This window comes from Nesoenas mayeri (assembly GCF_963082525.1).
Source record: "Nesoenas mayeri genome assembly, chromosome: 5".
In the NCBI taxonomy this organism is placed as follows: domain Eukaryota; kingdom Metazoa; phylum Chordata; class Aves; order Columbiformes; family Columbidae; genus Nesoenas; species Nesoenas mayeri.
In genome coordinates this window covers 68,812,642-68,839,899 of record NC_137548.1, presented here as the reverse complement: position 1 = coordinate 68,839,899, position 27,258 = coordinate 68,812,642, and the positions used below count along the sequence as shown (strand labels likewise).

General features: G+C 59.2%; 2 protein-coding genes across 2 annotated transcripts; both read left to right on the top strand.

Moving 5' to 3' along the window:
- Positions 1–1,188: 1,188 nt before the first annotated feature.
- Positions 1,189–7,819, top strand: LOC308040583 (ras-related and estrogen-regulated growth inhibitor-like; the record flags this gene model as incomplete). Its single annotated transcript, XM_080344673.1, has 4 exons — positions 1,189–1,285; positions 6,123–6,179; positions 6,695–6,768; positions 7,337–7,819. The coding sequence occupies 4 exons, from the start codon at positions 1,189–1,191 to the stop codon at positions 7,817–7,819; spliced, it is 711 nt and encodes a 236-aa protein (XP_080200799.1).
- An 8,005-nt stretch (positions 7,820–15,824) lies between these two features.
- Positions 15,825–26,188, top strand: LOC308040575 (SITS-binding protein-like; the record flags this gene model as incomplete). Its single annotated transcript, XM_080344661.1, has 10 exons — positions 15,825–17,064; positions 19,330–19,501; positions 20,475–20,682; positions 20,783–20,933; positions 21,360–21,557; positions 21,986–22,254; positions 23,416–23,552; positions 24,794–24,915; positions 25,606–25,785; positions 26,015–26,188. The coding sequence occupies exons 1-10, from the start codon at positions 16,609–16,611 to the stop codon at positions 26,186–26,188; spliced, it is 2,067 nt and encodes a 688-aa protein (XP_080200787.1). The 5' UTR covers positions 15,825–16,608.
- Positions 26,189–27,258: the final 1,070 nt, after the last annotated feature.

Below are 27,258 nucleotides of genomic sequence, written 5' to 3'. Positions count from 1 at the left end.
AGGCAGAACCCCTGCTCCGCTCCCTCCCTCGGGGCTCGTCTGCCGGGCTCCGCGGTGCTGCTGCCACCCGCGCATCCGCGCCACACGGACGAGCTGTGTCCCAGAGTTTGCTGAAGACAATGAAGATGTTGCAGGTGTTTTCCCCTCTTCCCAGCACTGTGCACACGCTTGTGTCGAGACACACAACCCTTCGCTCTCGATGCACCTGTGTGCTGTTGTTCAACAACTCGCAGCGCTGCCGCACCAAAGCACGTGCAAAGGTTGGCTCCGGGCCTCGTGTGCCGTCTTGGGTCTTTGATACCGACCGGACTTTGGTTGCTGATGGGTGCGGAGCCAGGATTTGCTCCTTCCCGTGCTGCGGCCGAGGCGAGGGCTGGGTCTGTGTGCCCCGGCCGTGCAGAGCTGGGGCTGCCGGGCTGGCGGGGGTCACTGCCCTGCAGGATGGGCCGAGGGGCACGGCCGCGGCCGGGCCAGCTTCTCGGGTCTTTATTAACTTGTCTTTATTAACTTGTCTGGCACACACAAGTGGCCGAAGATGAAGTGGTGATTTCCTGCAGGGCTGGGGGGGCGGCACCTGGCTGTGTTTCCCAGCCTGGGGGCTGCTGCACTTCTCTGCTCTCCCGCTTCGCAGAATCCCAGAATGTCAGGGGTTGAAGGGCCCTGGAAAGCTCATCCAGTGCAATCCCCCCATGGAGCAGGAACACCCAGATGAGGTTACACAGGAAGGTGTCCAGGCGGGTTGGAATGTCTGCACAGAAGGAGACTCCACACCCCCCCTGGGCAGCCTGGGCCAGGCTCTGACACCCTCACCCCAACAAGTTGCTTCTCATCTTTCAGTGGAACCTCCTGTGTTCCAAGTTGTACCCATTGCCCCTTGTCCTGCCATTGGTTGTCCCCCTCCAGGGGAGCAGCTCTCCCGCCCGGAGCCGCCGGCGTGCGGGGAAACTGAGGCACGATACCCGAGCCGCCCGGCTGGGGCTGCCCGACCCCGGGGGCAGCGGCTCCGCGGGGCGGAGGAGGAGGAGCAGGAGGAAGAGGTGGGCGGCAGCCGGGACCCGCCTGCACCGAGCCGGGGCTGAGCCCAGACCGGCCCCGGGGCGGAGCCCGCGGCGGCAGCGCCCGGCGGAGCGGGGAGCGCGGAGCCCCGAGCCCCGAGCCCCGAGCCCCGAGCCCCGGCCCCGCTCCGGGATGAGCTTCCCGCGGCCCCTGCGCCGCTCCGTCAGCCTGAGCCCGGCCCGCACCCTGCGCCTCGTCGTGCTGGGGCAGAGCGCCGTGGGCAAGACAGGTAGGACGGGGTCCCCGGCATCCCCCCGCAACCCGCCGGGGTCCTCTGACATCCCCTGCAGTCCTCCGGCACCCCCCCGCATCCTTCTGGCATCCCCCGGCATCCCCCCGCTTCCCCCCTGCATCTCCCCGCACCCCGGGTCTCCTTCCCGGGAAGCGGGTCGAGCCCCCCGGGGTGCAGCCGGGGCTGGGGCTGGTTCAGGAGCCGGGATGGGGAAGGAGTTTCTCGGTTACAGCGGCAGCACCGTCCAGGGGACCCCCGAGCCCGCTCAGTCTCAGGGCACCGAGTTTCCCCCCTCGAGTTTTCGCCGCGGGCGCTTTGCAGCCTTGGGCTGGTCCCGAGGGGGTTTCTGAGCCAAATCCACCTCTGTCTGCGCAGCGAGCCCCGGGCTGCGGCTCAGGGGGGACGCTGGTGACCGTGGGAGCGTCCGGCACCGAAGGCTGAGCCTCAGGTTTGTGCTCTACTGGGCACTTGGAGTTTGCAGCTGGTTTGCAGTGAAGGGAGCGGGTTTGCGGAGCCCCGTGTTGCCGCGCTGGGTTTGCTTTTCCTTTAGGAAAACTCCCTTTCCCGGCGCTTTTCTCATTGCTCCCCATCTGCTGGGCTGGGGATTTGGGATGCTGAGCTCGGAGCACCCGAGCTCTCTCCTTCACCCCAGCCCTGCTCAGGATCGTCCTTCCCCCTTACCAGAGATCATCTCCCCTGCCCAGGATCATCCTTCCCCCTTCCCAGGGATCATCTTCTCCCCTGCCCAGGATCATCCTTCCCCCTTCCTGCTCCTGCATCCCAGGCTGTGAGCACCCAGCTGCGGTTCTGCAGCACCCAGAGTGTCCGGAGTGGGGTTGCTGACAAGGAAAGGTGCATGTCCACACAGGTCCAGCTTGTTTTTATTGCAGGGGAGCAGCGATCCACGCAGAGCTTGTGGGGACACGGCCGGGGCTGCGGGGGCCTTGGGGACAGGGCCACGTCCCGCTGGTGTGCTGCTCTGGAAGACACAACCTGTAAATGCACTGCAGCGGTGGCACCTCTGGTGCCGCAGCTTTGGCTGTCAGTGCCCTTGAAGTTGCGTTTCCATATCCAGTAAGCAGCCAGCCGCCTGCCCGACGCTAGTGAAAAATCATCATTCCCTTCATTAAATTAAAGGGGGCGGCTCCCAGATCTCAATCAGTGGCCCAGCACTGGGATGCAGAAGCACAGGAACGGGGTGTACCCGGAGCACCGGGGGGTCCATGTGCTGCGTTTGGCCTCACGGTCCCTGCGAGCAGATGGAGCCGCCAGTGAGGGTTGTGCGGAGCATCCAAAGCACTTGGCTTGGATCCCGCCCGGCCCGAACAGACGCGCTTCCCCCCCGGCGAGTCCAGCCCGTGCAGAGCGGGGCCGGGGGCTTTGGGCCGCTCCTGTGGGTGAGCGAGGGGCCGTTGTGCCTCCTTCGTGGGGTCGGGTCATCCCCGAGGCTCCAGCGGTTCCTCCAGCAGGTTTGGCCCCGGCAGCCCCGCGGCGGCTGCTGTGACAGGGCTGGGTGTCCCGCAGGCTGATCTGCAGGGTCTGCTCTGTGTTGGTGCAGCCCCACGGCTGCCAAGGCCCTTCAGGGGCTGCTTTGCTGTCTTGGGGGCTGTGACAGTGACAGAGATGATGAAACGGGGGCAGGGGGAGGCAATCGATCCCTTACTCTTGCAGCGGGGAGCAGGAGCAGCGCCTGGGAACGGCAGACACGCAATGTCCCCGGGCTGGCAGTCACCTTGGTGCAGTTTTCTGTCCCCTGGGGTGCTGTCCTACACGTCCTCGCCTGAGAAGGGACAGCATGTCACCCTCTCCGGGTGCTGTGCCCCTGCTGCTGGCTCCGGCACCAGATGGGACCGGGAGAGGGACAACTCCAAGTACTTTCCCTGCCTGCCGGGGTGGTGAACATGCACCCAGGTGATGGATGTGAGCGTCAGGGCTGAGGGACCCGCGTGGGATACAACAGGAAGGAGCTGAAAGCATCAGCAGCATCACTGGAGCGCCCACAGGGCCTGGGGGGCTGGGGGTGCTGGTCCCCAGGGCAGGCTGGGGGTGCTGGTCCCCAGGGTGGGCTGGGGGTGCTGTTCCCCAGGGCAGGATGGGGGTGCTGGTCCCCAGGGTGGGCTGGGGGTGCTGTTCCCCAGGGCAGGATGGGGGTGCTGGTCCCCAGGGTGGGCTGGGGGAGCTGAGGGGTGTGAACAAGCAAAAGCGCTGAAAAACCCCACGGTTCTCAGCAACCGTTTGATTCTTTGGAGCGGTTTGTAAATCATCAAGATCTGGTGGTCTGAGGTCCCAGATTCTCCGAGCACGGACAAGCTTGGGTGAGCCCCCTCGGTACTTTAGAGCTTTGGCTGGGCTGTGTAAATCACCTGCCGGACGCTGTAAATCCAGCATGATCTGCTGTCTCTGCAGTTGCTGCCGGCCAGTGCAAACTGGGCTGGACTTGAGAGGAGAGCTCTGCTGACAGCTCCCGACACAAGACAAACGGCGCTGCCGGTCCCGGGGGTGTCACACAGCGGCACCAACAGCGGCACGTGGGCTCGGTGTGACCCTGGGGCTGACCCCGCGCCCCGAAACATCCCGCAGCCATTCCTAGAGACCGAACCGAATAGGAAATGAACCCCGAGAGCTCCGGGGCTCTCCGAGGACAGCCCTTTGCCAGGCTACTTATGTTCAAGATGGGGAAAAAAAATACTCCTTATAAGGCTGCGCGGCCGTGCTGACGCTGTTGTGCTGCAGCCACTGCTGCCCATTGGCAGCTTCCCTTGTGTTCTTGCGCTCCGGCCAATTTTTAATCAATTTAATTGGCTCCTCGTCTCGTACAGCACCATGCGCTCTGGCTTTGGGCGGCTGCCTAACGTATGACACACAATCAGGTGCTTTCGAGAAACCGAGCCCGACTTGTCTCGCTCTCCCCCTGATAATTGTGGTCATCTCCTTGAAGATGCTGCTGCTTGCCTCCTGCAGGATCCTTGCTTATCTCCGCAGAGCAGTTTTGCTGAGTTACACGCTTGTTCCGTCAAATCCCTTCTCTGGCGGGCAGGGTTGGGAACCCAGAGGCGGTTTGGAAGATGAGAGGGTGGTGGATGCCCCGGCTGGGAGGTGGGTTTGGTGGGGTTCACTCTCCCTTCACATTCCTGCCGTTCCCTCCTTCCCGCTGCCGCCTACTCAGCAGTGTCCCCAACCCATCTCATCCCGTCCCCATCCCGTCGCCACCTGTCCCCATCCCGTCCCTCCCGGGCTCTGCTCCTGCCTCGCTCTGGCTGGCCTTGTTTTCCCCATTTGCACTCATTTTCCACCAATTTCACTCTCCCGTTGCCTTTCTGAGCCGGCGCTCAGCCTCTCCCTGCTGCACAGCCTGTCCGTGCCCATTAATGGCATAAACAGCTCCAAGGGCTGGGCGTCCCTTCCATTAGCCGTGCTCCCCAGCTCCCGCAGCGCCCAGCCGCAGGTTTCACTGCCGGAAAATCACACCTGTGCATCGCCGATGTGTTTTTAGAGCAGCCGTGCTGGCAGATGTTGTGCACAAAGGGCCGCGTGGAGAGTTCTGCTCTGAGCCGGTGCATCTGCGGTACCAGGCGTGTGCTCTGGCTCCTGTTGTCACCCAGGGTGCCGGTGTGGGGACGCTGGTCCAGAAGCGGTGCCGGGGCATTCCCTGTGTGCCAGCTCTGGAGCAGGGGGCTGGGATGGGTGTGGGTTTGTGGCCCTTGGTCTGCGTTGGGGACATTTGGCAAAGCTCGATGCCGTAAGCAGGAGTGGCAGGTTCTCTCTGGCTGCCTCCCTGCCCTGATCGGACCAGCAGGATTTTCGGCATCTCCAAATTGCTCCATTACTCAGAAAGCCTTTGCTTTTTCCCTGTTTCCCATTCCTGGCCCTTTCCCAGCTGCGCCACAGCCTCATTGCTGGAAATACCCGCACAGAGACCTTGCACCGTGGCAAAGCTTTGCTCCCCCTACGGAAAGTTCTAAGGAGTCTCTTTGATTTTTTAATTGGATTATTTTCCACGCAGTCCCCAGAGAGCTTGCCCACCCGGAGCAGCCCGTCTGCAGCCCAGCACCCTCACCCAGCTGGCACCGCTGGAACGTGGGCTCCGCGTCTCCCGGGCTCTGGCGCAGGGAGATGCAGTAATGGGATCAGAGGTTTAATTGTCCATGTTGTGGCTGGTCCTGCCTTGCCCTTCAATGAGGAAAAACCAGCCAAACGATGCGATCGCTGTGACGCCGCTGTGCCAGCAGACGGACGGGCTGGGAGGGTTTCGCAGGGGCTGTTTGTCCAGGAGACGGGCTCCATCCAAGGATCAGTCAATGCATTACTCCTATTAATGCTGTAAAATCAGGGAAGGATTCTAGGGGGAGAAAATATACAAATTAGCCTTAAAAAGAACTTAATCGCTAAAGTGAACTCGCAGTGGAGGTCGCTGTCTCCTGAAATCGAGTTGTGCAGCCCAGCTGACCGAGCCGATTAATGAATCCATCACCGCAGCAAGATGAAGTGTTGGTGTTTGGTGCACAGCGAGTAACAGCCGTGCAACACTGCTGGCTTTTGCAGAGTTTTGCCGTGCGGTGTGTCCCCCCGGGGCTGCAAACGTCTGGCTCCCGAGTGTCCCAGAGCAGCTCACGCGCGTCACCAACCGCTGGTTTGCAAGCGGGGAGCCCGGAGGTGAAGCCACCAGCCCCAAGTCCCCAGGGCTGTGTTTGCAGTGCCCCTGCTGGGTGTCACCTCCTGGCCCCGCACGGGCCCTTCCCGGGGCTGGGGCGGGTTCTGCTCGTCCCTCCTGCCTCCCCCATCCCTGCAGTTCAGTGTGACAGCCCTAACTGCGCTTGGTGTGGCTTTTTCACAGCGCTGACCGTCAGATTCATCACCAGGAGGTTCATCGGAGACTACGACCCGACCCTGGGTAGGTCAAGCCCTTTTCCTCGCTGCTTTGGCTGCCGCTGGCTCAGCGCAGACCCCGGAGACCCCGCGGCGCTCCCGGCACAGCCCACCCTGCCCAGGCTCACCGGTTCCCGGCTCGAGGGCACCCCCGGGCTCCTGCAGCCCTTCCGTCTCCTCTGCTCTTTTGTTAAGGCAAAATCAGTGGGGTGGGCGCTGGCACTGCATGCGGAGGCAGCTTTTGGGGGCAGGAGGAATCCGGCACCGAGGCAGCACCTCCCTGGCTTCTGGGGTCTGTTTTGGTTTTGCATTGGGGTTTGAGGTGTTTAGGGCACTGAAGTCCCGTCCGTGCTGACGTGTCCCGGCTCGCTGGCTGCGCGTCCTTCTGCCCGGCTCCTGCTGCCCCCGCTGCGCTGGGACACCGGGCAGTGTCCATGGTTCTCTGATGGTTCAGAGGGGACCTGAGGGGACACTGGGTGTGTTGTCACCTGCTGCCCGGGGGCTCGTGCCACACGCGCTTGTCTGTCTGTCCTCCCCCAGAAATGATCTACAGACACGTGACCGTCATCGACGGGGAGATGGTGCATTTCGAGATCCTGGACACGGCGGGACAGGTGAGCTCCGGCGCTGTTGTACGTGAACAACCAGGGGCATCCCCGCGGGGCAGCGCAGCAACCCCTACCCTTCCGCCAGCTTCACCTGTTCCATCCCAAACACCGACTGAGACCAGTTTATCTCAGAAACAGGATGTTTTGGGGAGTTTGTGTCTCTCTAACATCAGTTACAGTGTCGCTTCAGCTCAATATTTACTTGCTCATTACTAAGTTATCTTTTTCTATTTGTTGTATTTGCAAGTGTTTTCTCCTGACTGGTGTGCTTTGAAGAGTACAGGCTTCAAGCACGGGATTAACAGATGAAATGTTTCATGTAGATGAGGTGGTTCCGAGGTGGACTTGGCAGTGTTAGGTTAATGGTTGGACTCGATGATCTTAAAGTTCTTTTCCAACAAAAATAGGATTCTGTGATTTTGCCCAAGCCACCAAGCCTGCCCCGGGCTCCCTGCACTGCTGGGCACGAGGACCAAAGCCGCCCGGGCCGGGTGACGGGTCCCTCGGGAGGTTCTCTGGTGGCCCTGGGGTGCTGGTGGGCGGATGTTGGGGCTCACTCGTGTCTGCTCGGCAGGAGGAGGATTCCCTGCAGATAGAGGAGAAGATCAAGTGGGGCGATGGCTTCGCCGTGGTCTACTCGGTGACCGACCGCTGCAGCTTCGACGAGGTGATGCGGCTCTGCTTCCTCATCAACCACCTCCACGCCAGCCCCAAGCGCAGCGGCGGCGACCAGCCGCCCATCGTCATCGTGGCCAACAAGAAGGACCTGCAGTTCGACAGGATGGTGTCCACAGAGGATGGCGAAAACCTCTCCAAAGCCTTGAAGCTCCCGTTCTATGAGATCTCCACCCGGGACAGCTACGAGGAGACCGTGGTGGTGTTCAACAGCCTCTACCAGGAGCTCATGAGGCAGGGACACTTCTCGCCGGGCTCCTTCAAGAGGAGGACAGTGTCCAAGCTGATGGAGAAGATCCCCAAGATGCAGGGCAGCTCCACGCTGAGCGCGGCGGGACGGAGCCTCAGCTTTAACTCCTTCAGGGACTACATCCCCGAGTGAGGGACACGGGGACGAGAGCGGCGGCCGAGCCGGGACCGAGGGACACGTTGTTCTGCTGTGAGGCCACCGCGGTGGAGGAGCAGCTGCTGGGGCTGGAAGGTTCAGAGGTGGGGAGGGGGGAACTGGGGTCCAACAGCCTTTTAATGCCTGCAGGCTCCTGGAAATGGGCTTTGTGTCAGCAGGTAGATGTTCTTTGGCCTTTGCTCCCTCCTCGTGCTGGTGAAGGTGGCTCGTGGTGACTGCGGTGCTGTTGGGTCAACCCATGCGGGCCCAGGAGAGTCTCAGTGGGGATCAGACCCCACACGAACACGTCTGTATGGGTTTCCCACCCCCCTCAGAACACTCGCCGGGTCTGTGTGTGCCCCAAAATGTGCACCCATGGCACTGGAGGAGCCCTGCAGGTCACACTGGCTCCTGAGCTGTCACCATCTGCCCTGTCCCAAGGACAGCCCCTTTCCTGGGGACAACCCCTGTCCCGGGGACAACAGCCGTCGCTCCTGCAGCCCAGTGCTGCTGGGGGTCAAATCCCCGTGATCAGCGGAGGCTGCTCAGACCCTTCCAGCCTGGCTGGCTGTTCCAGGGGTGGTCGCTGCCCATGTCCTGCCCCTTGGAGCCCCCAGGTTTGCGGGGACTGTCCCCCCTCTGCCTCTGCCTGGTGCCCCGAGGAGCCGGGCCAGCCCGTTTGTCCACCCGCAGGCAGCAGCGTCCATCTGTCAGAGCCCGGGGCTGCGCTTCTGTCCTGGTTTTACCCTGGGTTTGTGAACTGGAGCTGCTGGTGGAGGAGCAGAGCCCTGCAGCCCCCAGAGACCCCCCAGACCCCCATATCCCCCCGCAGCCCCCCAAGCCCCCGATCCCCGCCCGCAGGGCAGCTGCAGGGCCCCAGTTCTCCATCCAGCTGCTCGCAGGCTGGCACCGAGGGCACGTTTAAAAGCAAACCAGAGATCTGTTTACAGTGCGGGGTGGAAAAAAAGCCTGTTAATCCCCGGCTTTTCTAAAAACTGATTTTTAACCTTTCAGGCCGCTCGGCACGCTCTGCCTTAACAACTCTGTAAATAACACACTGGCACGGGTGGTGAACGCGGCAGACGCGGCTGCTCCATCCCGGCTGGCCGCACCGTGCCCGGGGCTTCGCGGGGTTTCTGCCCCGTGTCTCACGTCCATGTGGCTCAGGGCAGCTCCTCTCCGAGGGGACACAACTCCCACAAACAGCATTTCTGATCCCGCTGCTGCGTCCCCAGGAACAGCATTCCCGGGCAGCTTCCCGCGCTTTGCCCTGCGGCTCGGACACGCGGATGCAACGGGGCTGATACCAGGAGGTGCAAATGACGCTCCTTGCAGGGACCCCCTTGTCTGCTCACTAAGCTCCCCGTCCCCAAAGGGGAAATCACCGCGGGCTGAGGATTTGTCTCCGTGCAGGAAGCGCGGGCAGGAGCAGGGTTGCGGCGGGCACGTCGCTCCCCTCCCGCTGCACGGTGCTGAGGCGCCCTTGGAGGTGAAGGTGCTGGGAGACCTGCAGTGTCTGCAGGGTCCCGGTCTGATTTTGGGCTCGGGGAAAGCTTGGAGACAATTATTTGACGTTTCAGTCTCTCACGGTGTCACACATCGCCCTGTAATGACCTGTTGCATCGTCTGCTGCTGCGTCCTGTGACAATAAAAGCTGTGTTGGCCACTGCCTGTGATGCTCTCCTGCCCGCGGGGCCGGGGTTGTTCTGCCGTGCCCGGGGAAGCCAGGGCTGGCCCTTCTCCTTGTTTTAATGTAGTATTTTTTATGGCATTCCCCATTGGGGTTCTGTGGGCTGGCAGCCGGGGTTTGCAGGCTGCAAAGACCCGCTGTGACGAGCACGTCGCTTAAGTTCTTGCTGTCCCCAGCGCTTGTCCAAGGGACCGTGTTTCCTCGCTGGCCGCTAGGCCAGTGCTGCAACGCTGGGCACAGCAGAAACCCATGTTATCTGGCATTAATTATGCCAAGTGATGGATGAGAGAAGCATCTTGTGAGCAGAAGACAGAGCCAGCTGCCGGGACCAGCATCCTCCAGCACTCTGGGACCAGAGCAGCGCCCAGCACAGCAGGGATTGCTGTCCTGAATTAACCCTGCGGCTTTTTTGTAGCACCAGGAGCTGGGGGAGGTCCTGGGCAGCAGCTCAGTGTGGTGCTGCCCGCCCCGCAGCCCCTCGCCGAGGGCTTGGCCCTGCTCGCCTGCTATAATTAGCAAGAAACTTCATTTGCATCAGGCTCAGCTGCTTTCAGAGGGGCCAGGGGGAGCTTGTCAGGGCTGCTAATTGCTAATTACTGAAAGGTTTTATTTGCTCTTCTGGGGGAGGCTCTTCCTTAGGTACACAGGCTGGAGGGTGCCACATCCATGGGGTGGGTATAGGGCTTGGTGGGGACGGTTCCTCTATGGGGACTGGGGTTAAAGGTGCCTTTGGGGATGATGTACTGGGACAAGCCCATCAATCCTAAATTCCCATGGTGGGGGCTCTGCCTGGCTCCAGAGAGAGAGGAGGAGGCACAAGAAGGTCTTGCCTTCCTCTGCACAGAGTGGCAGCTGATGGCGCTGGGGACGGCAGGTGGACCTGGGTCTCTGTGCAGAAAGTGCCCGTTCTGCAGCCCTGTGGAGGTGCTGGTTCCTGGGGTGCCCAGCCTGCAGCCTCCTTCTTGCTAGAAGAGCAATGCCACTAAAATAACGTTTCAGGGGATTTCTGGGGTGGAAGCCAGGAGGGTGCGGAGGGTGGGCGGTGGTTTGCTTTGCTTTGCCTTGGGGACCCTCGAAATAAAGCCCAAACCCACCCTGGGGAGGAGCAGGCTTCAGGGCAGCCTCACAACCCACGCGGGAGGGACAGTGACAGAGCCGGGGTGTCCCCTACCGACCCCTGGTGAATGTCCCTGGGTGGTGTTGGAAAGTGCCACCTCTCTGGGGACACGTGGGTGTCCGGAGGGTTGTCCCACACCTGGAGACCATCGGTGCCTTGAGCCCCGTGCCTGGGCTGTGCTGGCGCAGCTCCATGAGTCAAGCTGAGGAGTTCTGGTCTCATCATCCCAAAGGCATCTCGAAGGCAGGGATTTAATTTGGTGAATGTGTAGGCTGCAGATCTGCTGACCAGATTTCTGGGAAGCTTGGGAGAGGCAAATGGAACTGAAGCATCTTTCCCAAAATCTCCTTCACCCGCCAGGCACCCCTAGCAGCTCCCCAGCAGCTCGAGCATCCCCATATCCCCCCCGAGCCCCGGCTGCAAACACCATCGCTGCAAAAGCAAAGGGTGTGCGTATCGCCTGGGCTGAGATCGGTACGTATGACCCTTTTATAACTTGTTTGTCATCTGCGTTGCTCTCGGGTCAGGCCTTGCTGAGCGAGACGGGCAGGAGCTCTTCGCGCCAGTGCCCAAGTGCTCGTGGTGCCCGCTCCTGTGCTCACACACTGCGCGTGGTTTGGAGACCTGCCACAAAAATTAAACCAGCTATGGGGGCTGAGATTCAACCCCAGCAGCCAAAGCCTCACTCAGAAAGATAAAACCAGGCTTAGGGATGGGTAGGCTGGTTTTGGAGGGAGGTACAATCACCTCTTAGCAAGGGGTGCAGAACCAGGTGGGGTGGAGCTACTTTCTCTTTGCAGCTGTGGCCTTTACCATGTCTTGTGCTTTTTTTTTAAATAAAAAATAGAGAGTTTGGGTTGTGAAGGCTGCACCTGGAGGAGCAGCGTGCGGACCCGTCCTCGCTGCAGCCCAAACCTGTTCCTGGGGGCGAAGGGGGAGCGGAGCTGCCAGCAGCATCTGCCAGCAGGGGCTGGTTTAGACCCCAAATAAGCGCAAACTCTCCTCCAATGAATTGCTTTGATTTAAGCCCAGAGCAGAAAAATTGAGATTGTCTGAGTGTTGCGATGTTTCCTGGCTTAAGATGCCTGACCTGGGGCTGCTGTGTCTGGGGGTGCAGGAGGACAAGATCCCAATCAAGGTGATTTTCCTCAGCACAGCCGGCTCCTCTCTCCCAAATGAGCAGTTTTGGGTGTGTTGTGGGGCACCTGGCTGGGTCCCGGCCCCCCTGAGGGTCTCACTGCCCTGGGTGTCCCCCAAGAATGGGGCTGGGGCTGGGACACGGGGCACCCTGTGCCAAACCCACTGCTGCAGGAGGCACGGCTGTGGTTTGGCTGCGCCGGCGGGCGCGGGGAGCAGCTCCCTGGTGAGCACCGCGGCGAGAGGAGACAATGGTCCGAGCGGTTCCCAAATGCCGTTACTATTTATATGCCCACGTTTTCAATGCGAGTCCCGCTGCTCGTTTTATTGCCATTATAAATAGCCGCCAAGTTCCCTGGGAGTTCGTGGAACTTCGGTATTGCTTTCCAGGAGGAATCTAGGGCTGAGTTTTAGGGTTTTCGGAAACTATGCCACCCTTTTTTTTTTGTTTTAAACTCTTTACTAGCTGAACTCTGACAACAAGCACAGGGCTCCATAAGGCACAGAGAACCCCAGCCCAGCCAAAGGCTTTTGCTGGCCCTGCAAGGAGAGGCTGGGAACTGCAGCGGGGTGGAAAACCCCACCGGAGCATCCAGCGGCCGCTGGCTCCTGGGGTCGGTGCCCGAGGCGGCTGCTCCGGGTCGGGCATGGGGTGTAGGTACCGCGGTGGGGCAGGAGGATGGTACAGCCCTGCTCTCGGGCTCCAGGCAACCTGCTTCGGCTCATCACTGCATCTCCTGCCCTGTATATATAAGGGAAAAAAACCTGTTTTTTTGGGTGAAGGCTCTTAAGGTAACATAGGGTCCCTCCCCAGAGTGAGAGCTCGGACGGAGCCTGGGATGCAGCTGCTCCCCCCTTGGCAAAACTGAGGAGAGACGCCAAGTCCTGGAGCTGCTTCGCTGCTCCTGCCAGTTCGCTTTTGCTCTCTTTTCTTTGTCTTTTTGCTTTCTTTAATAATAACGTCTCAAAACAAGCACGCACCCCAGGCAGGCTGCGTGTCCTGCGGGGCAGCTGGTGCTGCGAGGCCACACAACAGCATTGGCGGTGAGGGTTGGTCCTCTCCAACGCAGCCCTGTGCTCCCACCCTGAGCCCCGCAGCTCTTCTGCTCTGTCTGTCTGGCCAGCCTGAAACGTGACGGTAGGATTTTTAAAAGGATGCAATGTGCGATTTTCAGGGTGTACTGCAAAGTTTCTCCTATGGGGTATATCCCGCGGGGAATGAGGCTTGGTGCCTGTTTCCTGGGTGTTTCACCAAAGAGCTTCGATCCCCAGCTCCGTGTGTTGGTGCTGCTGGGTTAAATGTATTCTCCCACCGATGCAAGCAAAATCCCTCAGGGGTCTGTAAATCAAAATCTCTGCAGCCGGGGGCTCAGTAAGCGCCCGTGGATGTCAAATGGGAAACTCGAGGTCTTTTCAGCCCTGCGAGGTCAGGGAGGAGGAAAAGACGCCCCGTTCTGCAGAGGAAGAGACTCAAATCTGCTAAAAAACCTGTGTGAGAAGAGGGGCAGGTCGGCTGGCTGGAAAACAGGCTGACTGCCCCCAAAAGGCTTCTTCTCCGGTAGCAGACAAGGAGAAATGGTTGTTCTTGGTGGTCTGAGGGAAGCAAGGAGCTGAACGGGGGCTCCAGCGGGTTGTGCTGTCGCTCCTGAGGGGTGAAAATGGGTTCTGCAGCCCCCAAACCAAGGAGCTGATGAGAGCGGGGTAGGGCTCAGCGCAGCACCCCCACGCTGCCGCCTGCTCGTGGAGATGGCGGGGGCCCCAATTTGGCAAAACATGGAGTTGCTGAAACCTCCGGCAGGGTTTTCCCTGGCCTGCAAGGAGGGGATTTGAGCTGCTTTTTAAGAAAAGCTTTCTAGAAATCCCCCTGTTTCCCTGGGACCCCCCGGGTGCAGGGCCCCCTGCCCCCACCAGCCTGCCCGTCCCGGGTTTCTCTAACCCCGTGTGGATCAGCTATTCGTGGCCCCTCTGCCGTCCTGCAGCCGCGGTTTAATCATGCTCCGTGTGACAGAGCTTTGCCCTGAGCCGCTGCTGCCAAATAACCCCATCGGCCACCCCCTGCCCATTTTGGGGTGAGCAACGGGGAATTGCTGATCCCTGTGCAGCTCCTCTGAGTTTTGGGGCTGTGGTCACATCCCATCCATCCTCCTGACCGGCACTGGGGGGTTAAGCCCTCCCGGCACTGCAGGGACCGCAGCGCCAGCTCCAGGGTGGTTCCTTCTGATCCCTTCTGCCCCGTTTCCGCGTGGTTTGTACCCAAGCCGTGCTCTCACTGGGGCAGCCGGATTTACAAAGCCATGTAAAGCGTGTGGTAAATCCCACCCCCATGATTTGCTGGGCTCAGGTTTGTGTCGTAGCTGAACAGCTTTGACTCACCGTGGGCTTTTATTAACTTCTGCTTGTTGCCTTTTTCCAGGTTGTGAGGAGAGTTGATCAGCGTGAGTCCCACGACCTTGCCTGTAACTTTTTTGTCGAAGCAGCAGCCCTTCTTCCTTCTTTTTTAATGCTTTTCCCTTCATTTTTATCTAGTTTCTGTTCTGTAACCTTGATGAATATTTTGGGGGGGTCCTGTGAGAGCTGTGACCTCTTTCTCTAGCCCTTCCCACCCAAACGTGTCTCCATCACCTACAGCTTTGCTGTCACCTCTCCTAACCTGGAGGGGTCACTTCCTGAGGATCCCGGTCCCGTTTTGGAGGGACACCGCTGGCCCCGTGTTGTCTGCAGCTCCTTGGTGAAGTTTTGCCTCATCCTCTCTCCTCCTCCTGCATCCCCTTGTTGTCCCCACTCTGGAGCCCCCGTGAGCTGCTTGTCCTGATGTGATCGACCCATTTTCCCTCCGTCCCACCCTGGAGATTGTCCCAGCTGGAATGAGAAGTTAATCCTGGAGCTGCCTGTGGGAAAGGCCCCTCCAGGGCTTATTTGGGGCACAGATGAGAATTCTCCTGATGGATTCGGTCATCCTGAGACTGTCCTGAAGAGCAGCATCTCCTGGGGTGAGCGGTGCCTTTGTCTCGGGGTGCAGGGATTGGGCTTGGTGGGGTTTTGGCTGGATGCAGAATGGGAAAACTCTTTGAAATCTCTATTTTTTTTAATATCTTGGCAGCCAGCGAGTTGTAACGTCCCTTGTAAAATCCAGCTCTTCCGTGGTAGGGGGGAACTCGTGGGATGGGTGTGTGGGGCATGGGAAAGTGCATGGAAATCTCAGACTTCCAGAGTGTTCTGCACTGGTGGGAATCACGGTGGTCCCAGGGAGGCTCTGGCCCCTGCAGGGTGCTCTGATTTGGGGTGTAGGGTGCTCCAATTTGGGGTGCAGGGTGCTCTGATTTGGGGTGCAGGCAGCACCCGCTGCTGCAGCCCTGGGCTGACCTCGGGGACCCCAGGTAGCTCATTCAGTGAGAGGCAGAAACAGGGAGAAAATCCCCCCAAATATAACAATATAATAATAATAATAATAAGCCGAGGCAGCAGAACGGGAAGGCTTAGTGCTGCCACAGCTTTCTCGTGTGTGGGTTTGCAAGGGCTCAACCTGAGCCATGTCTAACTTTGCAAAGAATCCCTTTAAAAGGATTCCCCTATCAATAATGTTTTGGTTTGTTTTGTTTCCTGCCTCTGTTTGCAGCGTAAGCACCTGCGAGCTGGTGCGGGACGCGGGGTGGGAGGGAGCAGCCGTGTCTGGCTTGGATAACGCTCCGGCTTACTTGGGCTCAAGTTCCCTCGGCTGGAAAGGTCCCGCCCGGGGCCCGGAGGAAAAACCGCCCTGGGGAAAGCGGAGAAAAGCATCAAGTCTTGAGCGCTTGGTTATCGGCGGCCACTTCTGGGGGCTGCTGGAGCAGCTTTTCACCTGCCTTTAGGTAAGAAACGCGGCTGTGCTGTCGCTGGGCTGGGGGATGCGCTGTGGGGGTCCCCTGGGCTGGGACAGGTGACACCCGGCACCAAAAGGCCCTGGAGGAGGTGGCAGCAGCTGGGGCAGCCTGGGATGGGGAGACAAGCTGCTCCCACCCTCAGGCTGTCACTGCAGGTGGTCCCGAGCCCAGGGGGTGCCACCAGCCCGTGCGCACAGGTGATTTTTCTCCCTGCTCTGTGCATTAATCGAATGCTTTTGGAGGGGAGGGGGACGGCAGGACAAGCGCTCCCTGGCGCGTTGCATTCCCCTCCTTTCTCCAGCCGCCAAGACGTTGTTTTTTTCTGCACCCCCCGGCTATTTACCGCTGCTCGGCAAAGCCGCGTCACCGAGCACAGCCCCAGAGCTCTGCGGGGGCTCCGGCGCTGCCTCGTCCCGCCGTGTCCCCTCCCGCACGGGTCCCCACGGCCGTGGTGACACCTGGGTCGTGGTCGCGCTGCCGTGGCCGAGCCCGACACCGGGACCGCCGAGCGGAGCGAGGCTGCAGAGACTCCTCTGACCTCCCGTTGCTGCACACAGAAGGGCATCGCAGCTTGGCTTTATTAACTCCTCTTTGCAGTCTTTTCCGTTCTTCTATTTTCTCTTCCAATTTTTCCCTTTTTTTCCCTTATTTTCCATTTTCTTTTCCTTATTTTTTCTATTTTCTTTTCCCATTTTTCCATTTTCTTTTTTTTTTCCCTTTTCGCATTTTTCCATTTTATTTTTCCCTTTCCCCCTATTTTCTTTTCCATTTTTTTCCTTATTTTCATTTTTCCCCACTTTTCCCTTATTTTTCCATTTTTTTTCCATTTTTTCCCTTTTTTTTCCATTTTTTTCCCCTTATTTCCCTTCCCCACACCCCCCTTTTCCTTTTTTGTTACTGTTCTTTGGGAGCACCCCCAGAAGCGGCTTCTCCCGCTCTCCCCGCTGCAGGAGGGCCGGCACCGCCGCCGTGCCCGCTCGCCATGCCGCTCGCCCGCCCCGCCGGCCACCTCCCCGAGGCCGCCTGGACGTCGGGCTTCAGGGAGATGACGGAGCCCTGGAAGGGCGCCGTGGGCTGCCTCGGCGTCGCCGTCTTCTTCGCCATGACCATCGGCATCATCTCGTGGCAGGCGCTGGAGCAGCCCCCCGAGGAGTGGGTGCTGCGGGGCCGCGCCGGGGGGCTGCTGTGGGAGCGCCGGGGGGCTCTGCTGCTGCGGGCGCTGCCGGGGGGGCGGCCGGCGGCGCTGATCTGGGTGGGCAGCGTGCCGGCCGCGCAGCCGCCCCCGCCCCGCGACCGCTGCTGGCAGGAGGGGGGGCGCTTCTGCTACGCCTGGGAGGAGGACGCCGAGCTGCACCTGTCCCTCGAGCCCCCCCCGGCCCCCGCCACCGAGTGCTACGGCGTCCAATGGACCCCCCTGCGCCCCGACGTCGTGCTGAAGGTAACGGGGATCCCCGCGCCCTCCTCCAAACCGGGGCGGTTGGGCTAAACCCAGACAAAGATGGGGAGGATCCAGCCCAAGCACTCGATTTCCCAGTGTAGTTACGGGGTTCCCAGAGCCCCCATAGCTGGGGTGGGAAAAGCACCTTTGGGAGCCTCATGCCTTGACGCTGAGCCCCCAAAGCACTGGGGGACCATGGCCATCTCATCTCCTCCCAGTGCTGCACTGGGAATGCAGCATGGGAGAACCACCATCTAGAGGTGAAATAAATAACTCCAGAACATGACATGTAAAGAACCCCAGAAGATGACAATGACAATGCTGGCAGGTTCCTTCCAGCCGCAGACGCAGAGCGGCAGCTCTCTCGGGACGGGATCCATCCGCGTCCGCTGCCGCAAACATTCACAGGGGCTTTTTATACATTTTGTGTGTGTGTGTCCTTCCCAGTGTTCTGCCTCTGCTAAATAAAAGCAGAGTCTGCAAACGAGCTGAGACGGGGAGGGAACCCCCAGGACTGTGGGCAGCGGGGGAGTAGGATGGGATCCTGCCCAAACGGGGACTTTTTCCCTTTTAGCCATAAATCGCCTGTTGAGACCACTTGGGGCCACTGGAAGTTGTTGCCTGAACACAACGGCTGCACATCAGATGTCGGTTTGGGGTGGGCAAGAGCCAGACAGAATAGGTTTTTTTCCCCACTTTTTTAATTGAAAAAAAACTGTTGAAAAATTTGATCCAGCAAAAAATGAGTTCAGAAGAGTCTTGCTCTCCACTCCCATGTCTGCCGGCTGCCGTAACCCGTGCAGCCGGCACCTGGCACAGCTATCCTCAGCCTTTCCACTTTAATAATTTACATCTCCCCTCCCTGAGCCTTCCCCTCCCTCTGTCCCGCGGCACAGCCGCCTCTGTCCCGCGGCACAGCCGCCTCTGTCCCGCAGCCCAGCGGCCTCAGCCCCGCAGCCCAGCCGCCTCAGCCCCGCGGCACAGCCGCCTCAGCCCCGCGGCACAGCCGCCTCTGTCCCGCAGCCCAGCCGCCTCTGTCCCGCAGCCCAGCCGCCTCAGCCCCGCAGCCCAGTCCCGCGGCCCAGCCGCCTCTGTCCCGTAGCCCAGCCGCCTCTGTCCCGTAGCCCAGCCGCCTCTGTCCCGTAGCCCAGCCGCCTCTGTCCCGCAGCCCAGCCGCCTCTGTCCCGCAGCCCAGCCGCCTCTGTCCCGTAGCCCAGCCGCCTCTGTCCCGCGGCACAGCCGCCTCTGTCCCGCGGCCCAGCCGCCTCTGTCCCGCGGCCCAGCCGCCTCTGTCCCGCGGCACAGCCGCCTCTGTCCCGCGGCACAGCCGCCTCTGTCCCGCGGCACAGCCGCCTCTGTCCCGCAGCCCAGCCGCCTCTGTCCCGCGGCACAGCCGCCTCAGCCTGCCCAACCGGGCCCAAAGTTCCCTTTCCTGGAGCGGGGCCGTCCCGGCCGCCCCCGCAGCCCCAGCCCCACGGTTCGGGGAAGCCCGGCCCGCGCCGTCACGCGGGAGGATAAGTCCGGCTGATCCCGCTTTGGCAGCAAGGAGAGGGGTTAGAGGCTTTGAAGCGAAAACTGGTGGTTTCTGATAGGTGGCAGAGAAGAGATGTTATTTGAGTTCATCTATCTAAAACCGGCAGGCTTTGGGGAGGATTTCTTGTGTTTATTATTATTATTATTATTATTATTAAGTAAACCATAATTTTGGGGTATAGGCATTTTATTGCTGTGGTGGGATTTTTGTATTCCTCCACCTAGCTGCACGTTGAACAGGGGTGTATAAGGGGGAAAAGGAAGGAAAGCTGTTGGTTTTGACTTTAATTAGCAAGTTAAAACTTTTCTGTGTCCTTCAAGGCAAACAAAGCTCACAACTTGCATTACTGACTCGTGCTACAGTTTTGTTTCTCCTCCTACTCTTCACCACTCGATAACTTTAAGGAACCCGCGGGCTGAGAAATCCAGCACTTAGACAGAATTTCAGCATTTTCGGTACCTGGAAGGTCAGCTCTTGTTCTCATAGAGAAAAAACTTAAACCCAAGTATGTTCTGCTAGATCAGACGCAGAAAGTGAAGCGTGAGCACCCACTGCTTTGTGCATAAAACACCTGACTCTATGAATTTGGGATTTTTTGTCCTGGGAAAAGATCTGTCCCCTGGCGGTGCTGAGGATGCTGGGGTAACGCGCAGGGGTTTGCCCCTCCAAATCGCAGTAGCTGTGTGTTCCCTGTCCCCGCGGCGCTCCTGACGCTGCTCTCTCGGCTGCAGGATTGCTTCTCCATGGCCAACGTGTCCTGGTACGGGGGGCCCAGCGTGGGCGCCCAGCGCTGGCCCCTCAATGGCGCCAACAGCCCCGAGCAGCCCTTGGTCACCGGCGACCTCGGCACCGACCCCACCGGCTACGGGCCCCTCGTGGAGAGGCTCTTCCTGGGCTCCACAGGTAACCGCGTCCTGTTCCTCCAAACCCTGGGCTCCCCCATCCCTCTCCTCATCTATAAAGCAATTAATTTAAAGGCAAGGTTGGTGTCTCCGAGGTTAAAATACCCAACGTGTGTCCCGCTGTCGTTCGTCACCACCCAAGGGATGGATCCCACCCTGCTCCATCTGTAGGGAAAAGGCCACGATATTAAACCTCAGCGCTCGGCTGCATCTCCAAGTCAGTGCCTGAGAGGAGGGGGTGGCCCGAGTCACCCCAGGGAGATCCCCGGTGCTTGGTTTTGTTTGTCTGGGTGTTTTTAAGCAGAGCTCAGTGTCTGTGGCCGCATCTTCCAGCTCCTCTCCAGTGGCTTCTCCCCGAGCCCGCGGGTCCCTGGTGCTGTGATGGGTGCTGGATGCGGGCAGGAGTTTGGTGGCCGTTGGCATTTTTGGGTGGCATTTTGGGCTGCTCTGCAGTACACCAAACTTTAGATGTCCCCCCAAATGAATCAGTCAAACCGCAGCTGCCCTGCAGTGATGAAGCTGAAGCTGCTCCCTAAGCTGAATGCAAAAAGGCAAGAAATGGAGCAAATTGTAGAATGGTTGTGGTGGAAGGGACCCTATTGCTCCCCCAGTGCCCCCTGCCATGAGCAGGGGCATCTGCACCAGCTCAGGTTGCTCAGAGCCCCGTCCAGCCTGGCCTGGGGTGTCTCAGGAATGGTTCATCCACCACCTCTCTGGGGACCTGGGCCAGGCTCTCACCACCCTCAGGGGCAGCGATTTCCAGCCCTTGAGCAGCATTTTGGAGGTGAGCAGGGAACAGCGGAGCAGAGAGCGGGGATGTGTTTGGTGGCCGGATCTGTGGCTGGGACCGGTCCGTGGGGTCCTAGTACCGCTTGGGCTCTGCCCCACACGTCCCTGTCCCCACGGCCACCAGTGTGGGGACAGCGAGGAGCCGGGTGCTCACTGAGACCTCATTTCCCTCCTCTCTCCCACAGGAGTGACGGTGACGGTGGCGCCCGACGTGCCCCTTCTCCTGTCCCTGGAGAGGGAGCGGCAGTTCTGCCTGGTGTCCCCGGCGGGCCCCGCGACGCAGCCCCTGCGCTACCGCCTGTGCCTCAGCCCCGACGTGGCGGCCGCCGCGCGGCACATGGGCAGCCGGCTGGAGGGGCCGGCGCGGGCGCTGCCCGACACGGCGCTGCTCGGGTAAGGTGCTCCTGTCCCCATCCCAGCCCTTGTCCCCATCCCTGCCCGGAGCATCTCGCACCGGCACAAGGCGCAAACCCGCCTCTCCGACTCCTTCCAGGTCTCCAATGTGGCGATATCATGGCCCCGCGGGTTCGGCTGCTAAGATCAAGCGAGGCTTGCGGGCGCTGGCCAGGAGGCTGAAGCGGCACGGGCTGCAGGAGGGGGTCCTGGCGCTGGGGGAGCGCTGCACCGCCGTCCTCGCCGCCGCGGTACGTCCCCTCCTGCCGCCGCCGCGCAGGCCAGCAAACGGAGAGCTGCCGTTTGGTACTGTTATCATAGAATCACAGGATGGTTCGAGTTGAAGGGACCTCCCCAGTGCCATGACAGGGACATCTTCACCAGCCCAGGTAGCTCGGAGCCCCGTCCAGCCTGGCCTGGGATGTCTCCAGGGATGGTTCATCCACCACCTCTCTGGCCAACCTGGGCCAGGTTCTCAGTGTAAAAATCCCACTGAGCAAAGTGCAAATGCACCTGCTCTGTGGGGTAGGGGCTGTGCTGGTGCACTGGAGCTCCCCTCCCCGTGAAGGGACGCTCGGTTTGGGGTCTGACCCCGTGCAGGCGGTGACACTGAGCAGCCAGTGCTCGGTGGCTTTGCCACTCCTAAAAAATCCACCATTTTCCGCCTTTCCCAGCAGGACCACGTTGCCCCGGAGCGGAGGAAGCGCCAGGACTCTGCCCAGGGCTGGGACTCGTCTGCCATCGCGCCGCTGCAGCTCGCCATCACGCTGTCCCCGTACGCCAGCATCGCGTCCCCACTCTTCCTGCGCTCGCTGCAGGACGGGGACACCGAGAGCCGCTGGCTGAGCCTCCCGCCCCGGCACGGGGGCTGCTCGGTACGAGACCCCCTGCACCCCTGAGCGTGCTGCTCATCCCAAAATCAGCATGAAAGCTGAATAACTACCCACAGAGGGACAGCCTGGTGCTCCGGCATTGGGCGCAAAGTGGTGCCCGGGGCAGCAGGTGTTCTCCTGTTGCATAGGGAAGCAGCTTTCAAATTTCCGCTTCCAAAAGATACTTTTTAAAAGTAGCTAGTGTTCGAAAAATCCCTGCAGTTCCCATTAAAACAGTCATTTTAATTTGCCGCCAACTTGGGGATTTTGGAGGGTCTGGAGAGTGAGCGCACACCTTTACGTGTTGCACCACGACGGTGCAGATTGTGGTGGGGCAGGATGGGGCAGGGCGGGCGTCCCCCGGCCTTCCAGCCCGGGGCTGGCGGGGTGTTGTAGGGGCTGTTCACTGGAGGTGTTCCCGTTCTGCGCAGGTCCCGCTGCTGAGCACGTGGAAGGGCCGGCTGTGCGCCCGGCTGAACGTCACCGGCGAGGCGGCGCTGGGCTGGTACCTGGCGCGGGCGCGGCGGCTGCGGCAGCTGCTGGGGGCCGCGTACGTGGCGGTGGAGGGCGCCGAGGGCAACTCCTTCCTGCAGCGAGCCGTGCTCCCGCCCGCCGAGCTGGACGGCGACCGCTACACCATGGCGCTGGCCGCGGCGCTGGCGACGCTGGGAAATGCCACCATCATCAGCGCCGGTGCCAGGTGGGTGCCGCGAGAAGGCGCTTTGCTGGAGCTGTACGATGCTTTAAACATGCCCCGGGTGATGCTTTAGAGAGGCCCAGGGGATGCTTGGTTGCATTAATGCCAGATGCAATAAAAACTCACTTTGTCATTTATGGCTGTTTAAGCTTCGGGTCGCTTGGAGGTTGAACTCCAGAGTCTTGGCCAAATCCCTGCCTTGGCCATCGCCTGCTGTGCCAAACAACTGCCGTTTTCTGACTTTTCACACTTGCATAGCCCACAGCAGGGCTAATTTATTAATTAGCAGTTGTAACGTGCCTCACAGACCCTTGGGTGAAAGGCACCAAAAGCCACTACTTTTGTCGCCCTGTTGTTTTTCTGTTTGGCAAATGAGAAGGGATACGCAGGCTGTTGGCAAAATGATTAGTTTCATGTTCTAGACAGGGCATTGATGTTAAAGTGCCTGGGAAGGCAACTTCAACGTGGTTTATTTTCAGAGGAGCACTGAAGTCCCGCACGCTGAGGTGGTGACGAGCCGCCAGCCGGTCTGGATGGCTCCTGGTCACCTGCAAGAGCAGAGGGCTGGAAATGCCCCTTTTCTACCCATCCTGTAGCCTGATCAGGATCAAACGTTTCCTGGTGGGCACTTCCCACAGCAGAAATGTTTCCTAAGCCCCCGCATCAGCCTTCCCGGCTCCCAGGGTGGAAACCTGTCCCTGGGAGACCTTTGGGGTATAAACAGGGCTGCGAGGTCAAGGAGGGAACCGAGCTCTAGAAGGGAGCAGGCTCAGCCTAACAATAGCCCTGGGTTAGATGAGCTCCAGACCAGTTTTCAAGCCAAAGCTCATGGTGAAGACCCAGATCTGCTCCTTTTTTGGCCGCAGAAATGCTGTCTCCTGTGCTGGGCTGCTGTGTGGCCTGACCCCCAAGGCACAGAAATGCTACTGGGGGGAAAAAAAACCACCATGGGGAAAATAACGTTTTCCTTTGGCAAACGGACAGAAGCGCTGTCAGGAACAGCAGCAGCTCAATGTGAAACAGAGGAGCACAAACGGGAGCGGGAGGCGCAAACCCCGCCGCGGGACGTGTCCCCGGGTGTCCCGTGGGGCTGGTGCCGTGGCTGTGGGTGCGCAGGGGCTGAGGGTGCTGCCGGCGGTGCCAAGCGAGGGTTTGTGTCCCCAGCTCCAGCCACCTGCCGCTGTTCGTGCAGATGAGCCCGCGGCGCGCGGACTGGAGCCACGCGGGGCTCAAGGGGCTGGTTCCCTCCGTGCTGCACTACAGCCTCCTGGGCTACAGCTTCTTCGTCCCCGACGCAGTAGGTAATCCGTTTATTTTCGGCTTTTTTCCCCCCTCATTCCTGGCTTTTCTGCAGAGGCTTTAGCAGCGGTCGCTCAGGCCGGAGCAGCGCGAGAGGTGTGTTTGCATTAGGTTTTATGAAGCACTTTGCTCTCGATACCCAATTTTCCGCCGCGCTGCCTTAATTGGGCTGAACGTTACCGGGGAATGGAGCAGGGAACTGAAAACACAAAGCGCTGTGTATTCTGAGGCAGCCCCAGGAGCAGGCAGGGCTCTGCGGACGCCCTTCAGGCTCCTTCGCTGCGTGCGGGAGGGAATCCGCTGTCTCTCGTGGCTTTCCTGCAGCTAACCCCCAGCAAACCCCAGGCTGCCGGCGGGACGGTGTCCACAGCACCAGCAGCCTCGCTCCAACTTGATGTTTCTGCTCCAAAGCACAATGGCTTGTGGAATCCTTACGTTAAAACATGATAAAAGTCCAGAAACTATCCTGTAGTCGGCGCCAAGCAGCTCGTTTTCCCCCTCTCCTCGGAGGTCATTTGTGGAGAAGCAGAGTGGCTTCATGTGCAGTGCTGGAAAAGGGGGTTCTGGAGCAGCTTTTTAAATTTCCCATCTATTTTCAGGCAGTTTTTCTTAGAAGCAAGGCTGAGGCAATGCCGGCGTGCCAAGGAGATGTTGAAGCCCTTGGCCTGTCTCAGCCGAGCTGGACAGGAGCAGATCCCCCGCACGGGGGCTGTGGCTCCATCTGCTGCTGGGCGGGGGGTCCATGGGCTGTGTCACCCCCGCTGTCCCACCCCCTCCTGCCCTTCTCAAGCCCCCGCTGGTGCTTGAGGGGAAGAACTGGGATCCCCTGACACTTCCCCTACGTGTTATTAATACAATTAATTCATTAGTGACACTGCTTCTCCACCACTCTCCACTGTCAATTCGAAGGCATCCACGTTCCCATCACGCTTCATCTTTGCACATCAAAGCAGCAGGAGAGTCCAGCATTTTCATAACGCTTTTCTTTGAGGAGAGAAATCCCTTTTTACAAAGTTCTGCCAAAATTTAGGAAGTCCCAAGACACTGTCCTAGCACATCTGGCCCCGAGGTGGCTGGAAACAGGTTGGATTGACACTTGCTGATGGTGATTTAAGGAACAACGCTGGGCTGGGGACAATCCAGCTCCTTTTGCAATGAGGACCGTGTTCTGCCCACTCAGTATTTGGGGCTCACGGCTCCACGACGTGCCCTCGAGCACCTCACAGGCTCCTTGTCCCCGCAGGAGGGTCCCTGGACAGTGACAGCCCTGGGGACGCGGAGCTGTACGTGCGGTGGCTGCAGATCGTGACGTTCCTGCCCGTGATGGCTTTCGGCACGCCGCCCTGGCTCTGCTGCGACGCCTGGGTACGTACCCGCGCTCCGGTGTCACAAACGCCTCCAGAAGCCATCCCGGACCCTCCTGGGAAAAGCTGAGCCTAAATCCCTGTTCCCGCTGCCCACACAGTCCTGCTCCCTGCCCCGGATTGCTGCACGCTCACCGCAGCGGTTTTGCTGCACGCTCACCGCAGCGGTTTTGCCGCAAAATGGACGTTTTTGTGGCTTTATACTTCACGGCCGTGTGCAACCATGGGTCTGGAATCCACACCACCTGCAGAAATGACGGAGTCATTGCACGTCTCTCTCCCTTTTTTTTTTTTTTACTATAGTTTGATCAATTAGTTAATACCCACAGTTTAATTACAGTCTGATCAGTTACTATCTACAGTAGCCTGAAGCCTGCAGACCCATATTCAAGAGCTTTTTAAACCATTGGAGGCATTTCCCAGGGATGTCACCTCTAGGGCAACAAAAGGGGAGAGCAGTTCTTAAAATCGGGGGCTCAGGGGAAAACATCATTAAATCTCTTTGCAAACAGCAGAAGAGTTCAGTGCTTCGATTTGGGACATCTCCACCCCCGCGGGTATCACTGCCAGCTGCCGCTCCCAGAGTTCACATCCAAGTGGGAATAAATACCCTGTATCAATTCTCTTTGCACTTTGTCAGCTGCCATAGCTTGATCAGGACATCGCGATTCCGTCATTTCTCTCCCGGCAGGTCCTGAACCTCACCCGCCAATGCATCCAGCGGCACCGGGACCTGGTTGTGCCCCTCATCAGAAAATACAGCGAGGAGTGGCTCAGTTCGGGGTCCCCCATCTTCCGGCCGCCGTGGTGGCTCAGCCCCACCGACCCAACCGCCTTCACCATCGAGGACGAATTTCTCATCGGAGACGAGGTAGGAAATGTGGGGACTGAATGACCCTGGAGGGTAATCGGGGACAATTACTTGCACTCGTCTCTTTGCATCCTCCGTGAGCTTGTATGGAAGGTGTGTGAAAGCAAAGCGCTGATGGGGCCATCAGCTCCTTCAGCTTTGCAATCTATTCACAATGAAAAGTCAACAAGACTATTTTGTTTTTGTTTTGATATATACATTTATTTATATATTTATGTGTTTCCTGCAGGTGCTGGTTGCCCCGATAACAGAGAAAGGGCAGAGGTGGCGAGACATCTACCTGCCGGGCGCGGGGCAGCTGTGGACGGACGGCCGCACCGCGCGCGCGTTCCGCGGCGGCACCGTGCTCAGGAATTACTCCGCCGGCCTCGCCGAGGTGCCGTTTTTCGTGAGGACCTCCTGAAGTCACAGGCTGCCGCGGCCTCTGGCCCGGTGGCCTCTTGGAGCCGCGCTGGCCGGGATGTGCTCGCTCGTCCTTGAGACTATTGCAGCCTGTTTGCACTTTTCTACGAACCCTTTTTTATTACTTCAGCAGAAATTGTTTCACTCTTTTGTTATTCTGAAATAGTGGACATACAGCTTTGGCACAAACGTACACCCACGCGGAACGCTGTCCTTTACCTTTCCTGGGCTCTCCTGGTGAAATGTTTGTGTTCTTCAAGATGTCTCCCATCAGTGACCCCAAAAGACGGGTGTCTCAATAACATTTCCCATTAAACATTTGTATGTTTTCCCCAGGTCAAGGCCTGCTGGCTATCTATTTAACTCCATATGTAGCAGAGGTGTAAACTTCTCCATAGTAAGCCAGAAGCCGTTCTGAGGGTATGATCTTATTGCTAATTACCTCTGGTGATGCTTTATGAGAATGTGGGCATTTCAGTCACTGCCTGTGCTTTATCACAGCTGCTGTGGTGCTGCCAAGCCTCCCTGGGGCCAGCCACGGCTCCTCCAGCTGTGCCGCACAGCTGGATCTGGAAGCCTCTCTCCAAGGTCCCTCTTGCTGGGTTCACATTTCCAGGTTCTTCTTGCTCATCTCTCGTTTGCTGCTCGTTAAGATAAATGATATGAAGGCTCTGGGTCTCCACCCCTGGGACAGAACTGCTGGAATACCGGAATAAAGGTTGGTGGAAACAATTCCTTGCCCTGTATCTTGGGTTAAAGGGACAGAAATTATTCTGTGGTGTTCCCTCCTTGTTTGCAGCTATGGAAAAAACAAAGGTATCCTAAATGAAGAGCTGGATACACCAGGAGGGTGGGAGGGCTTTTCCCAGGTGCTGTGGGCTGAGCAGCCCCGGTGCTGGGTTAGCCCTGGGCTCCATGACCATAAAGGCCATTTCCACCCAAAAGGATTCAATTATTGTGTATATAGGAAACAATTATTTTGCAAATATAATAGGCCCAGGCAGGATCTCTTGGCAAAGCATATTTTAATAACGATTTTGCAAGACCGGGTGTTCTACCTAAAGGTAGGCA